The sequence below is a fragment of the Berkeleyomyces rouxiae genome (genome assembly GCF_048999995.1).
Source record: "Berkeleyomyces rouxiae strain 22BRR77 chromosome Unknown BrBRR77_ptg000009l, whole genome shotgun sequence".
NCBI classification, from domain to species: domain Eukaryota; kingdom Fungi; phylum Ascomycota; class Sordariomycetes; order Microascales; family Ceratocystidaceae; genus Berkeleyomyces; species Berkeleyomyces rouxiae.
The window spans coordinates 790,053-805,456 of NW_027396499.1; the positions used below are offsets into that span (position 1 = coordinate 790,053).

A 15,404-nucleotide genomic window follows, 5' to 3' on the forward strand; every position below is an offset into this window, starting at 1 on the left:
TCCTGCATCTTGAGAAACTGCGAAATATAAAAACCTGCAATTCCATACACTATGGCCGGCCGCCTCCTTCGACCTAGCCGGCTGTGTCTGGGCTCAAATCGGGCATCTCAGCGTCACCCGCAGCTACTATCGCCCTTTTTTACTCCCATTCGCTTCAGTCACGGAAATGCTAGATATACTAGTAATAGCGCATGGGCCAAGACTGGAGGGGCATCATGCTTTGATTTACGGAGTAAGTTCTCATCTCTTGCAAAACATGCGTGTATAGAGTGTCAATTCCGCATGACGATAATCTATACACGACATGGTGTTCGTACAATAAGCATCACTGACGATGCCCGTGTATAGGTGATACAATGACTGCACCAACCCAGACCATGCTAGAAGCCATCCAGGCCTGTACGCTTCAAGATGATGTCATGCAAGAGGACGCTACTACCAACAGCTTAGAACAGCATATGGCTGAACTTACGGGCAAAGAAGCTGGTCTGTTCGTCCTATCCGGGACGATGGGAAACCAGCTGGCTACACGTGCTCTACTTACTCAGCCTCCGTATGCTGTCTTGTGTGATAGTCGATCTCATATTGCTCAATATGAAGCTGGCAGGTATGTCAAATTTTATGCATCGGTTAGCTCGCATGTCCTCGTATCCCGTTTTCCGGCTCGGCTTTAAATAAATTGCATTACCCTCAGCTAACCCGACTTTCGGTAGCGTTTCCTCCTTCTCGGGCGCGATGATGATTCGTGTTAAGCCTTCTAATGGAGTCTACCTGACACTTGAAGACATTATTCCTCATGTCACCTTGGGTGATGATATCCATACCTGCCCTACTCGTGTTATTTCGCTAGAAAACACTCTTGATGGGCTTCTCTTTCCTCCAGCTGAGATCTCCCGCATAGCAGCCTTTGCCTCGGAGCACTCCATAAAGATGCACTGCGATGGTGCGCGCCTCTGGGAAGCTGTTGCTGCAGGCACAGGAAATCTACATGAGCTATGCGCACCATTTGATACAGTGACCATGTGTTTTAGCAAAGGACTTGGTGCTCCTATTGGCAGCATTCTGGTTGGTAGCGCCGGGCTAATCAAGTATGCCCGTTGGACTCGCAAAGCCATTGGAGGTGGCATTCGCCAGCCGGGTCTTATTACTGCTGCAGCCCATGTAGCAGTAGACACTACTTTTGGCACAGGACCGGGCGGAGACGGAGGTAAGCTTAAGGCTACCCATGAGCTTGCCCAAAAGATAGAAAGACTCTGGGCTTATCTCGGCGGTAAGTTCACACATCCGGTGCAAACAAACATGGTCTGGCTAGACTTGGCTGCGGCAGGCTGCTCAGATGCGCAGTTTGTGGGGTTAATGCAAGAAGAGGGGTTGAAGACTTTCGGTTCACGGCTAGTCGTGCATTATCAGGTCGTGGAGAAGGCGGAACAAGTCCTACAAAAACTTGAGAGAGTTTTTCAGAAAGCCATGGGCCAGAACCAGGGTAGCTTGCCTGCAAAAGAGGGCCCACGGAACATGTACAGGTTGCATTGAGACAATAGACAAGCGCAGCTAACCATTCGATATTTAACATCCCATGTCTATATCTCTGTAGCTTACATGCGGTCTGGTTTACAAAGCGTCCGACTTCTGGTGGGCGACCTGCAGTCGAACGGATCAAATATAAACAGAAACTCCGGAGATTACAGCAAGAAAACGACAACATGGGGGCGAGCAACGCCGACTCTAGGTTCATTGGACACGAAAACCTAAACCTAAACCTACCAAACACCTATCAAGCAAAGCTCTCAGCTTGGCCTATCTATCCAAGGCTTTAAATATACAGTGCAAAAAGGACCGTAGGGACTCCCGACCGGCCCGTGCTCAGATATCGGAGTAGGTTTGAGCTCGGGCCGGAAGCAACTACCACCCAGGCTTGATTTTTTGTCTTGGCAACTGCACATTCTCCCCAGTTCGAAGTAACTCATCTCACTCCATTCTCCCTTCTGCGTACTCCGACCAGTCCAGACATGATCTGCGCACCACCAGAAAGGCAGGTGGCAGAATCTACTTCGTGGGAGGGTAGCTGCCATTCACGAAAGCGGTGGGCTAGGTGAGCCTGGGACTCGGGCTGCCGGTGCTCTTCCAAATATAAATACAAGCTGTCCCGGAGGCTTCGCTCTAGATTCTTCTCTTGGTGTGTAGGTTTCATCAGAAACTTCTTTTTGCATCAGCTTTTTTTTTCTATCAGTTAACCTTGTTCCTGCACGCTTAAGCTGCCCGCATCTTTAATCCCACGGACTTAATTCCCGGCCCTTGAATCTCTCCGCCCCCTCCCACCATGCATCTTCTGAAGGCTAGCTTGGTCCTCGGGGCTGCGGCCCCCGTAGCATACGCCGTTTATACCGACGGCGGAGTGATTGCCCCCTGTGACTCGCCCATCTACTGCCATGGCGACATGCTGAAGCAGATTCAGCTTGCCCGGCCGTTTGCCGACTCCAAGACCTTTGTTGATATGTGAGTCTGCCCGTTGCCGTTATCTCCTCAAGAGCCTCCGTACTGACTCGGGTTCACCTATAACTTCAGGCCGGCGCGCAAGCCACTGGCAAATATCCAGGCGGACTTCGACAAGCTAGCCAAGCCTCTTGCCAACAACTCGGCACTCCATACTTTTCTCAAGAATAACTTTGACCCCGCTGGCGGTGAGCTCCAGCCTGCAAACGTAATACAATTTCCTTCAAAGCCACACTTTTTAGAAAGAATCAATGACCCTGTTCTGAAGGAGTTTTCACTGAAGGTCGTCAATATGTGGTCCGACCTCACGCGCCAGTATGTCTCGGCCTCGACCTGCAAAGACTGCCCTAGCAGTTTCTTGCCAATGAAGCGGCCGTTTGTAATCGCTGGCGGCCGCTTCCGCGAGCCGTACTACTGGGATACGTACTGGATCATTGAGGGACTGATTTACAGTGGCGGAAGCTACATTGAACTGGCCCGCAATGCCATTGAGAACTTCCTGGACATGGTTGAGACATACGGCTTCGTCCCAAATGGAGCCCGTTCCTACTATCTGAACCGATCTCAGCCTCCCTTGCTGGCATTGATGGTGAGGAAGTTTCTTCGCCACCACCCTGACAAGAAGCTGGCCGAAAGAGCCTTGCCCTTGCTCGAGAAAGAATACAATTTTTGGATGGACAACAGATCTGTGAAAATCGAGCGGGATGGAACAACCTACCATCTAAACAGATACCATGTGGACAACAACCAGCCACGCCCTGAGTCTTACTACGAGGACTACGTCACGGCCAACAACGCCTCGTACTACTCCAAGAGTGGCACTGTTTACCCTGGAACTGAGTTGAGCGAGTCTGAGTTGGCCAATCTGTACTCGAACCTTGCTACCGGTGCAGAGTCTGGGTGGGACTACTCATCACGGTGGATGTCAAACCCATCGGATGCAATCCGAGATGATTATTTTCCCCTCCGTAACCTCAACACTGTCAACACTATTCCTGTCGACCTCAACAGCATCATGTACAGTGTCGAGGCATCTTTAGCTACCTTGCACGTGGAGAATAAAAACAGCAGTGGAGCTAATATCTGGTGCAAACGGGCTGTTGAGAGAAGTAGGAACATGGCCGCCGTATTGTGGAATGACGAGCTCTACTCCTACTTCGACTACAACATGACATCGGCCCAGCAAAACATTTACGTCCCTCTCGATGAACAAGATATTGCCAATGAGTACACGGATCCCAACCCAAACACCCCTGAGGGCATGAAGGTTATTCGGTCCGTTTCGTCTTACTACCCTCTGTGGACTGACGCCCTTCCTGTTCATTTTGGTTTGAACTTAAAAAATAGACGCCGGATAGTCGAGCCCATTGTTGCTCAGCTCAACTCTGCTCCGGGTGGTATTCCGGCCACCAATGTTCGTACAGGCCAACAGTGGGACTCTCCAAACGTGTGGCCTCCGCACATGCACATGCTCGCCACAAGTATAGACAGCTGGCCACGCAATCTGCGTAACAGGAAAGACGTCAACGGGCTAGGTGACCTGTCTCTGCGTTTGGCTCAGCGCTACGTCGACAGCGTGTTCTGCACCTGGTATGCAACCGGCGGAAGCACCTCAAGGACGCCTAAGATTTCGGGTCTACCCGAAGGCTCCAACGGCATCATGTTTGAAAAGTACACTTCGGAAAGCATCAACAGCGCGGGCGGTGGCGGCGAGTACGATGTGGTCGAGGGCTTCGGCTGGACCAACGGCGCGTTCATCAGCATCATGCACGAGTTCGCCAGCGACCTTGTTCGCCCCCAGTGCGTCAGCGGTGAGTCAGACTCGTCCAGCGACTCGGATACCTCCAGCGACTTGGACACCGCCAGCGAGCTGGACATGTCCAACGAGACACCGGGGCAAGAAGGTAGACCCTTTCTGTTGAAATGGGCTCTCTCGAAGCTCAGAGGGTCAGGCAATTCGAAATAAACTGTTTGAATAGTGACAGGGGAAATCGAGATTTAGCAGGGCAATGTGTTGCTTTGGCTGGAAATGGGGCGACAGAGATGGACCTGTGGTGGACATGTAATAGTAGACATGGCACAGTGATGAAAACTGGGTGTAACTATTTGCACCAAGTAGACAGACCAAATATACTCTCTTCCGTTATTCACTAGTTATCTTCCCTCGTGAATGTGCGGCAGGCCAAGAAACAAGTACAAATGACAATATCAAGACACTAGTAACTGAACAAAAAAACAAATATAAAAGGACAAACAAAAGTAAAATACCCGCTCACTCCCCGCTTCCACCCAACTACAACCTTTCTTCGCCCATCTCGCTTCACTCCATCGTCTCCATCTCCCACACCGTCACGCGCTTTTGCTCCACCTGCGCCTTCAACTTATCCAGCACCGCACGCTTACGCGCCTTCTTGCCCATCAGCTGCGCTTTTTCCTCGCTGCTGAACCCGCTCATCTTCCTGCGAACCGGCGACGCGCCAACGCCGGCGCCGGCGGTTGGAGTAAGAGAGCCGGCCGGGGCCAGGTGGTGGTCGCGCACAGGCGTCATGGAGACCGACGCGCGGAACGGCCCGCTGGCGTCGCCGAGCAGCGACGACGAGAGTGCCTGGCTGCTGCTGGCGCGGGGTGTCGCGGGCGAAAACAGCGCAGCGCCGTCGGTGCTGCGCTCGGGCGAGAAGAGCGATGCGCGCTTGTTCAGGTGGCGCTGGGGTGTGCGCGGGGTGCCTGGGGCGGCGCTGGTGCTGGTGCTGGTGCGGGCGCGTAGGACCAGGTCGCGCGTGGGCGTGGCAGAGGCGAGGCGCAGCTTGCGCATCTGGGTCTCGAGCACGTCAACGTCGCCGCTGCGCTTCTCGGCCATGCTGGTCATCTTTGTGATGGTGCGCATGACGGCTTCGACGGTGGGAACCTGTGCGGCGCCGGCCTTGCCTTTGCCGACGGCCTGGCTGGCGGTGGCGATGCGAGTCTTGAGCATGGTCAGGGCCTCTTCGACCTCAACGAGCTTTTGCGTGAACTGGGCGTATTCGCGGCGCAGCTCGTTTTGCTGAGCGGCCTGCTCGGGGCTAAGCGGTAGGTTCTGGAAGACTTCGGCTTGGTTCGGGTCAAGGCGAGCCAGAATGACTTGCAAGTCCTGTTGCTTTGAGCGCAGGCGGGTCATGTTGCGCATAATGTCCTCGCAATCCGCCTTCTTCTCTTCCGGATGCGAGACGCGGGCCCTGTCAAGATCGTTGGCCAAGTCGATCTCGATAATGTCGGTCAGGTCGGCTAGGTTACACAGGACCCAGTCATCAGAAGACTCCAAGTCATCCTTCTGGCGCTCAGTGCCGTCGGTTTTGCTGTGGCCCAGCACAAATTGCATTACGGAGCGGGCATTAAGACCAATCGTGTCGACCATGGAATTGATATCGCGGTAGACGGCCTCAACCTGTGCAGGAATGCTATCATGTGCAGGCGGAGCCACATCGGTGTGCGCCATCAACTGGTCAATTTCGAGAGTAGGCTGGAGCTCACAAGACAGAAGCTTCTGGACCTCGTCGTCTTCATCATCAATCAACGGCTTAGCCTCCTCGGCTTCTTGCTTAGCCTTAGCCTTGCGTTGGTGTGCGATGAATGGGTTCTCCTCAACTTGGCTATCGTTACTACCAAGGATGGGGATTCCAAACGGCTTTCCAGGGCCTTGACCCAGGATACTTGAAGGCAAACCAGGAGCACTGACTGACCGAATGCCTTCGGCTCTCATGACACGGTTAGGGACAGCAGTACGCATAGGACTAGGAGATCTAGGACTAGTCTGCGTCGGAGGCGTAAAGATGGCCGACGGCTTGCTCAGACTTTCGCTGAATAGAGATGTCTTGTCCAAAGCCGTCGGCTTCGGCACTATCGTGAAGGGCCCGTTAAGGCCAGTGAATGAACTTTGTGTCCGACTGGAGGATGATGGACTAATTTCCTTAGACACATGAACCACACCTTCGTCAAACTCAAGATCAGACTCATGTTTGTTGCTATCATGAAGACCAGAAGCTTCGTCCTGGCTTTCCTCCCCAAACTCTTCCTCACTTTCTGGCAGCACAGGCTTGCGAGTCTTGAACTTTTGGCCAATTGAACTACCAGCCTTACCGCTAGGCTTCTTGGTAAGCAGACTAGACTCCATTTGCGAAGCCCCGTCCATTGTCCAGGCAGATTTGTTCGAGGCTTTGGGGAGGGAAGGTTTGAGGAAGGTCGAGTCATCGTCAGAAACACCCTTCTTAGATGTGGAACTAGACGAAATATCACCAGCAGTGTATGAGCTTTTGCTAGTGCTATTGGGCGGCAGAGGTACAGAAGTAGAAGATATGAAGCTGAAGCGAGAAGGAGCCGGGGTAGTCGTAGGCGTGGTTGAAGCAGCAAAGGGATTCTTGGCTTCTGGAGTCGGTCGGTCGGCTGGACTGCTCTCCTCTGTCGAGCCAAAGATCTTGCCCTTTGCGGGCGGATTATAGGCCTTGCCAAAGAGCGTGGTCGTCTTGGCTGGAGTTGTCGAGTCGAAGATGCTATCAGCACCCTCCTGCACAGAGTCCGAAGATGTGAAAGACTCAATCAAGGATCTGGAGCTCTTTTCCTTCGGAGCAGGCGTGGTAGACTCTTCGCTGTCAGAGTCCAATCCATTGAACTCCTCTTCCGATTCCTCTTCTTTGACTTCATCTTCTTGCTGGACCTCTTCTTCAAACTCATCCTCTTCCTGTTCAGCTTCATTTTCATCTTCTTCAGACTCCTGCGCCTCGGCTTCGTCCTCTCCTTGAGATAGCTCCTCCTCGACCTGTTCGCTCAGCTCGGACTCATCGTGCTCAAGCTGGCTATCTTCCTGGTCATCTTCATCATCCAGAGCGGTAGTACTGCCAAACAGCGTCTTGCTCTGGCCTAGACTCTTAGCAAAAACATTGGAGACAGGCTGCTTGGAAGGAGGTGTGCTGGACGAGGGAGTGCCGAAAATGCTAGTTCTACTTGCACCAGGAACAGGAATTTTGGAAGGTGGATCGAAGATCGGCACGGGTTTAGCAGGAGTCGTGGTTTCTGGCACAGGCTTGGATGTGGCGAACAAACTCTTAGCCTGGCTAGGCGTCGTTGACGATGTGCCGCCGAAGCCACGCGACGGTTGGCCAAAGACAGACTTATTTGCAGTGGCTGGCGTCGTCGACTCCTCCGCGGGTTTGGGGGTTGCGAAGATGGGCTTGGTCTGTGCCGGCGTGGTGGCCTGGTTGAAGCCAGTAGACGGCTGACCAAACGTGCTTTTGGGAGTAGCGCTGGGGGTCGAGGAGCTGCCAAAAAGGGTCTTAGAAGCTACAGGCGTAGCTACTTCAGGAGTAAGTTGAGCACTAGAGTTACCTTCTTCGAATACTGGCTTTGGGGGTGTCGAGGAGTCATCAGACGAGTTATTAGATTTTGCGAGGGGGGTCTTTGTTTCTGGAGTACCGATCTTGGTCTCGGCGCCAAAGATGCTTCTTAGCGGCGTCTTTGCAGGCGTAGCCTTAACGGGTTCCATATCTTCGTCCTTTGAATGAGTGTTTGAAGAGTCTAGTGCGGCTCCAAACCCAGTACTAAAGGGAGACTCATTTGTTGAGGGCTTGGTATCAGACAGTTCTTCATCCTCCTCAATCTTCTGGGGTGTGAAGGAGCTCTGTAGCTTGAAGGGCTGGCCATTTCCAAACGTAGAAGAGCCAGTAGACTTGAAGGCAGTGTCAGTGGTGGACGCTGAAGCAAAGGGCGAAGCAGTTGCTCCAGAAGTTTGGCCAAAGATGCTGCCACCCGACGAGTCACCAGAGCCGCCAAAGGATGAGAAACCTCCGCCAGAGCTGGCGAAACTAGAGAAGCCTCCAGTCTTAGCAGGCCCGGCAAATGCGCTAGGTGAGGACTCGCCAGCAGCGGCACCAAAGGGAGACTGTGTCGCGCCGTATGAAGCAAAGCCAGACTGGCCAAAAGCGGGAGCGGAAGAAGCAGTGGTATCGCTTGGTGCCCACGCCGACGCCTTGGAACCAAAAGTCGCCTTCCCGGCACCAATCGCACTAGGCTGACCAAAAGCAGGGGATGCAGAAGCTGCAGTTGAGGCCCCAAATCCGCTAGCGCCAAACTTGGGACCAGGTCTCGATGCACTACCGAATGCTGAGACGGTGGAAGCATTCCCAAATGCAGACGGAGCAGGAGCTGCAGGTGTTGACGGAGCTGCGGTAGACGGTACTAGTGCTGAAGGAGGAGCGACGGGTTTTGCGGGAGTAGCAGGTGTAATTGGTTGCACAGGAACAGATTCTTCCAGGTCGGGAAGAAGTGCAGCCATGTTAGGATAGGTAGTGCCGCCGGTGATGGACTCGTTGTAAATAAGCCACCAGGCCACCAACACACCTTCGTTCGTCAGCACCCAAACTGCCGGAACAGGGCCAGGTGACTCGTCGAGTTCCTCGGCAGGAATAGGTTTGTAGACAGTGTCTCTAGCCGAAAGATCCAGAGCCATGCCAACAGGCACACTATTGTTGCAGTTAGTATCCATAGGGAGGCCAGCGCGCCGAGTGTCGTCCAGCATTTCTGTCATAGTGAAAACACCAGTGATGTCCTCGCTTTGGAAGTCGCTAGAGAGTGGCGTTTTGGAACGCGTCAGGAGACCAATATCCGGGGACTCGGTCGATGAAACCACCAGCACATCTTGAAGATTCGGCGGGAAGTCCTTGAGTCTGAGAATGCCGTGGTGGGGCACCTTTTCGGAGCCAAAGGGGTCGACGGGATCTGGAATCTTTCTAAAGTTGTAACTTGACGGCGGTTGTCTGGTAATGGCAAAATATGACGAGCTCGGCGGGTTTTCGTTGGGAGTAATGTAGATGGCGACAAATAAATGGTTTTCGAGCCATTGGATCGAAGACACTGAGACGAGAAAGGTTAGTTTGCCGCGAGTTTTGGTTGCGCGGGAGGTTGCGCTTCTGCTCGTTTTATTCTGACTTACCATGTACGCCGTGAAAGCCATCGGGGCAGGGAATCTCGGCCTTGATGTCGCCCTCGGGAGTCATTTGTTGGATGGTTCCATTTGCCTTGCCGGCCACCAGCTGCTTTCCTTTTGTGCTCCAGCCCATACAGCTGACATCTGAGGCAATGATGTTGTTCATGGTGCGCGATTTGAGATTCACCATGTGAAGAGCGCCGTTCTCAGTTACGACGGCGCAAAGCTCGGCCTTTTCTATCGCGACATTAGGGCACAGCGCTCTCACCACGACTCCATCAGTGCTCAGTCCAAAGGCCGGGCTCTGGCTCCCACTGAGAAGGCTTGCTGTTTCGTACACGGCAATTCCGCCGCCGAGCTGTGAGGCCACGAGGAGATATTGTTCGTCGGTGGTGAATGCGAGGTGTGAGGTCGGCGTAGAAACGGTCAGCTTGACGAGAGGATCAACCGGGCGCGCCTCGCTGTCGTCGTCGCGGGGAGACTCAAAGGCCTTGCGGGCGGCGTCGGTATGGACGATGGCAATCGCATCGGGGCCAGCACCGGCCACCAGGCGCTTCCGGGGAGCGATGGTCAGCAGCGATGCTGTCGTTGAGGGCGGATCGAACCAGGCGCTGGTCAGCTGGACTTTGGCATCGCCGGCAAGCGACTTGAAGCCAAGGAGCTGCAGGGGAGATTTGGGTTAGCGGATGGGTTCGTAGGCGTCGCATAAGAGCCTCGGCAGGATGCTCACCTCGGTCTGGATAACTTCGAGCTCATCGCCCATAGCAACTGTACTTGTCGCCATCATCGGCTCCGGATTGTGTGAAGAGGTGTGTAGCTCGAGGGAACAGAACAGCAGTCCACGATTCCCAAGCTCGCAATATTGATGGCGGTGGTCAATCTAGATGACGGAATAAAGGAGCAAGAAGGAATCGCCGCAATTGACAATATCCCGGTGTAGGCGCCGTCAGTCTATTTTTTTGGGCTGAGAACTTGACGTAGCAAGAAAACAAGCTCCCCAGAGTGGAAAATGCAGCTGAAAAAAAAAGTCGGTGGATTCTGGGCGCGTTGACGCGTTTTGGGGGGCAACCAAGGCCTGAAAATGCGCGAGATCAAAGTTGACAATGGGAAGCAATAAAAAGAAAAAAAGAAAGAAAAATCAAGCAAAATATAAATCACCACACTGCAAGAATTGTGGCAGCGATGGCGGCGATGCGTGTTGAAAAGCTGATTAGGGCCGCCCCAAAACTTTCATGTGGCTGCTGTCGCCTTTGTTTGTGTTTTCAGCCTTGCTCAAAAAGTAAGAACCCTACTGTTGCCGCTGACTAGGGTTGTTACTCCCCCGTCGCCCAAGCTCTAGCCAGTAAGCGAGCACAGAAGCTCTCACCTTCTGCCTGTGGTGGGAGGCAGCGTCTAGCCTCGTCATCAGCAAAGGAAGCTCGAGTATCATGCCCAGAGACTGTCGCCATTGAAGCCTCACACACCCACAACCAATTTCCTTGACGACACCACGACAACTGCTCTCTGTTCGCTGTTTTTTTTCTTCCCTTTCCCGCGTGCTGCTTTCTTGTCTCTGTCGACCCCGTCTTAATTCCATGCTGCCGGCTGTCGCTCCTCTCAGATAACACCTCCCACGCCCCGAGAACAAACAGCTTGAGCTTCACCATCCACAATGCCCGGATTCGATTTCTCTAACTACAACCGCAACGTCGCCTTGCATGCGCGTGGCGTGCCTCTTCCCAAGGCCACCAGCACCGGTACCACCATTGTCGGCTGCATCTACGATGGCGGTGTTGTTGTAAGTCCCGCCCACGCCCACGCTCACGGCGGACCAAGCAGAGCCGGCCTGGCATCCGGCCATGTCTCTCGGCCAGGACCAGCTTTACCGCAGCAGAAGCCGCCTCTCCCTCCCTCCTTCATGAACCACAAGCTAACAGACTGTCCTCTCCTCCCGCTCCGCCAACCTGTAGATCGCCGCGGATACCAGAGCCACTAGCGGCCCCATAGTAGCAGACAAGAACTGCGAAAAGCTGCACTACATCACGCCGCAGATCTGGTGTGCCGGCGCCGGAACCGCCGCTGATACCGAGTTCACAACGGCCATTGTCTCGTCAAACCTTGAGCTGCACGCCCAGTCGACCGGCCGCAAGCCGCGCGTCGTCACGTGCATGACCATGCTCAAGCAGCATCTGTTCCGCTACCAGGGCCACATTGGTGCATACCTCGTCATTGCCGGCGTCGACCCCACCGGCACCCACCTGTTCACCGTCCACGCCCACGGCAGCACCGACAAGCTGCCCTACGTGACCATGGGCTCTGGTTCGTTGGCCGCCATGTCCGTGTTTGAGAGCCAGTGGAAGCCCGATTTGAACCAGGAAGAGGCCGTCGACCTCGTCTCAAAAGCCATTCTGGCTGGTATCTTCAACGATCTGGGCTCGGGCTCTAATGTCGACGTCGCCATCATCACAAAGGACAAGACAACCCTTAAGCGCGGCTACATCAAGCCCAACGAGCGCACGGCGAAGCTCAACAACTACAAGTTCCCCCGTGGCACCACTGCTGTGCTCAACGAAAAGATCATCAAAAAGAGAGATCTCAGCAAATTCATTGACATTACCGACGTTTCGGAGATTGGAAAGTCCAAACCCGAGGAGACTGAGAAGATGGAGGTTGATGGTTAGACAGCAAAGCTAGAGTCTGGCGCTTTTTTATTCTCAATTGAAATAACATACAATTCTGCATCACTAGTTAAAGCAAGCCAAGGACAGTTCACATAGTTACACATAACCTCTTTCACAAGAGTATCAAGGCTTGAAGGGTTCAAAGGGACAGTCAATATCTGCCCTCCACGACTAGTTTAATCTATCTAACGAAAATATTTGACAACAAAAGACAAAGATATCACAAGCCAAAGACAACTCTTTGCTTCGATGCTAGGATATCCCATGATTCCTTTTCTTTTACAGAAGAACAACAAATGAGATACGACACAGGAATGTGAAAAGGAGTGTAAATGGTAAAAGACCTAACAAAAGTTGGGTGAATGCCCCCAATGAGGGAGTGATAACCAAGAAAAAAAAGAAGATGTAGAAACATGAAGTAAAGATGAAGAATAGAAGAAAAGATAACCAGAACGGAGCTGCAAAAAAAAAAGACCCCGTCATTACGCTCGATGCAAGAATATGACCACCTGGATAAAAAAGGACAGAGGCAGCAAATGCAAGATATGCCAAAGAACGATAAAACAAATCCATGAGCTAGCAATGATAGCTTGGGGGAAAAGAGTAACACGGAAAAAGTCTTTTCATGTTCCCCGTTAAGCAGTGTGAGTATTGATATAAACAATACAGCCCAAGAATGCACACGCCTCCGAACTGAATGGGATATCCTCGATATCTCCGTTGCTGGAAATAGGGTAAAAATAAAGCCTCATCAGCGTTACAACAAAGGAAACGAGAAGCCTAGAGGCATCAGGAAAAGACCCAAACGGGCAAAAAAATACAAGAATGAAATATGTCGAATGGGGGTATCGTACAAAACAACAGGCAAGGCCAACGAAACAGAAGAATCTAGCAGAAGATGCAGGCAGGAGGAAACAAAGGGGAAGAAGTAGGGGCGATATCAGAGAGCCCAGAATACATGAAAATGACAAGCGTCGGGCAGAAAAGACCAGACTGAATGTCTAAGACGAGCTCTTGTGGCCAAAGAGGTGGCGACCACGCGGCTTGCCCTTCTTCTTTTTCGACTCATCATCTGAGTCGTACTTGGACTTGTGAATCCAACTGTTTCCCACCATGTTCATTCCCTTGGCCTCTGCCATGCGGTAGTACTTGGCGCTCTTCTTTAGATCTTTCTTGCAGCCCATACCTTGCGCGTAGCAGAAGCCCGCTTCGGCCAGAGCATCGACGTCACCCCAAGCTAAGAGAATATCATGTTAGCGTCTTCAATATCAAGCAGTCGGGGGAAGGGGAAATATAAAATTAGACTTACTGCCGGCGATCTCGAAACACTTGAGAGCAAGTTTCTTGTCTTGTTCGATGCCCCAACCATTCATGTGACTGACGCCCAGCTCGTAGATACTAAGTGCAAATTGGGCTTTGCGTGTCTTGCTCTCAAGAGTGTTGACGCGCTTACCTTCCTTTGCTTGCTCTTCATCCTCGGCAATCTCCTCCTGCGCCAACTCAGCTGCCCGGCGGAGCCATTCAACGCCCTCCTTCTGGTTGGGACGCATGCCCCAGCCATGACGGCATGCCAGGGCGTAGAGAAGCATGGCAGTGGGGTTGTTCTGCTTCGCTGCGATGCGCAAGTGGTAAGTCGACTCGTTAAGAGAGCCATTCTCATGACACTCAATACCTTTATCAAGATGTTCCTCTGTTGTCATTTCAGATGCAGTAGGAAGAGAAGAATTCCGGGGACGGACGGTGCTGGCGCTATCGCTTGTGGCTGCCGACATGGCAACCCGAAGCTTTGCGCTCTCATTCATGGGTGAAGCCAAGTTTTTGCGTGCACTACCATCTTCAGAGCGAGGAAGCGAAAGATTCGACTGTGTCACCCGGCTAGCCGAGCTAGAAGGTCGAGTGGGAGGTGAGGGAGGTGCCCCACTGACGGCCGACTTAACCGACTTGGGGGAGCCACCAAACTCTGATACTGATGCGGCATCAAGAGGGACAGACCGTTGAATAGTTTTGCCGCGAGGTAGAGTATACGTAGAATATATGTAGGTAGGACCAGGGGAGCGGTTTTCCTCGAAACTTTCGAATGCCTCACTGTTCATGCTCACGGGCGTGTGGGCAATTTCATCGGGGTTCATAAATGCGGGTTGGCTGTCGGAGGAGGTCTGTCTTGTTGGCAAGGGAAGATCCAGGGAGGGCGTACCAGAGCGACTGATGGGACGCGAAAAGTTGAAGGAAGGGCGTCGTAGTTCGGAGGTAGTGGAAGGGGTTACTGAAGGGGAGCGTGGCGCAAGGGCTGGCCCATAGCCCCCGTGAATACTGCTGCTGCTGGACATTTTTCGCGGACCTGGGGAGAGGCTGTGGAGACTCGTAGGCTGGTCGTCATCAGGAGGAGGGCCAGAGAGAATGCTTGAGGACCTGCGAGGGAAGATAGCCTTTGGTGGCGCTAGATTGGCAGCATCAACGGAGCCCTCACTTTTAGGAAGGGAATGGGATAGTGAAGGGGATTGGGACGAGGCCGCGCCATTAGCACCATCATGTGACGACGAGCGGTTGACTGAAGGGGAGAGAAGCTTGTCGTCTCTGGGCCCGATCATCTCGGGGGACGCCTCTCTGCGTGCGCCAAAGTTGACGGAGCCGTTGTTGCTCAGGACCGATGCCCGTCCCCGCATCATTTCAGAGAACTGCGGAACAGGTATAGGCGATTCTTGGTCGGCGGTTGGCATATGGCTCATTCGTGGGTGCATCGATCTAGGGCGCATCTCGGGAAGAGGCTCCTCAATCTCAGTTCTCAGGCCCAGGCCTGTTGCAGGTTCGTTGAGAGTGGGGGATTCGCCACCGTCGGAAAGAGAGTCCTGAGACATGGCACGGAAGTACTCTGAGCGGCTCTGGATGACGAGTGGGCTTTCGTCTGTCAAAGGTGGTAGTCGGCTCATTCGTCTGCCCTCTTTGTTGGACGCTTCCAGCTTTTTGGCCAGCAAGCGACTTTGGAGGGCAAAGGCGTCGAGAGGAGAGAGCTCTGGAGGGGCTTCTCCAGCCACGTGAAGTCGAGGGGAGCGCATGGAGGGCTTGATAGATCGCTGAGAGCTAGAGGATATGGACCTCAATTCGAGGAACGGCGGTCGTGGCGGATCCATGTTGTATGGGTTGGGTAGTATTATGAGATGAGATGAGGTTGAATGGGACGAGTTGGGTGATGTGGTGTGGAGTGGTTGATTCTATTTAGGCAAAGGTGCAGCTGCAGGGAGGGAAAGCAGCAAACAAGTAAAGGGAGGTATGATTAAATGGGGAGAGAGACAAAGGGACGC

The 15,404-nt window shown here is 53.1% G+C and overlaps 5 protein-coding genes across 5 annotated transcripts; 3 read left to right on the forward strand and 2 right to left on the reverse strand.

Annotated features, from left to right (window-relative positions):
- Window positions 1-51: 51 nt before the first annotated feature.
- Window positions 52-1,533, forward strand: BROUX77_006804 (uncharacterized protein; the record flags this gene model as incomplete). Its single annotated transcript, XM_073751829.1, has 3 exons — window positions 52-232; window positions 349-607; window positions 714-1,533. 3 exons carry the CDS (start codon window positions 52-54, stop codon window positions 1,531-1,533), a joined length of 1,260 nt encoding a protein of 419 aa, XP_073602951.1.
- A 787-nt stretch (window positions 1,534-2,320) lies between these two features.
- On the forward strand, window positions 2,321-4,459 carry BROUX77_006805 (uncharacterized protein; the record flags this gene model as incomplete). The annotated part of the gene is made up of 2 exons (XM_073751830.1): window positions 2,321-2,496; window positions 2,566-4,459. 2 exons carry the CDS (start codon window positions 2,321-2,323, stop codon window positions 4,457-4,459), a joined length of 2,070 nt encoding a protein of 689 aa, XP_073602952.1.
- A 354-nt stretch (window positions 4,460-4,813) lies between these two features.
- BROUX77_006806 (uncharacterized protein) lies at window positions 4,814-10,229 on the reverse strand (the record flags this gene model as incomplete). The annotated part of the gene is made up of 3 exons (XM_073751832.1): window positions 4,814-9,372; window positions 9,452-10,106; window positions 10,176-10,229. The coding sequence occupies 3 exons, from the start codon at window positions 10,227-10,229 to the stop codon at window positions 4,814-4,816; spliced, it is 5,268 nt and encodes a 1,755-aa protein (XP_073602953.1).
- Window positions 10,230-11,096: 867 nt separating this feature from the next.
- BROUX77_006807 (uncharacterized protein) lies at window positions 11,097-12,105 on the forward strand (the record flags this gene model as incomplete). The annotated part of the gene is made up of 2 exons (XM_073751833.1): window positions 11,097-11,222; window positions 11,395-12,105. 2 exons carry the CDS (start codon window positions 11,097-11,099, stop codon window positions 12,103-12,105), a joined length of 837 nt encoding a protein of 278 aa, XP_073602954.1.
- A 1,001-nt stretch (window positions 12,106-13,106) lies between these two features.
- On the reverse strand, window positions 13,107-15,233 carry BROUX77_006808 (uncharacterized protein; the record flags this gene model as incomplete). Its single annotated transcript, XM_073751834.1, has 2 exons — window positions 13,107-13,342; window positions 13,415-15,233. 2 exons carry the CDS (start codon window positions 15,231-15,233, stop codon window positions 13,107-13,109), a joined length of 2,055 nt encoding a protein of 684 aa, XP_073602955.1.
- Between the last annotated feature and the right edge of the window lie 171 nt (window positions 15,234-15,404).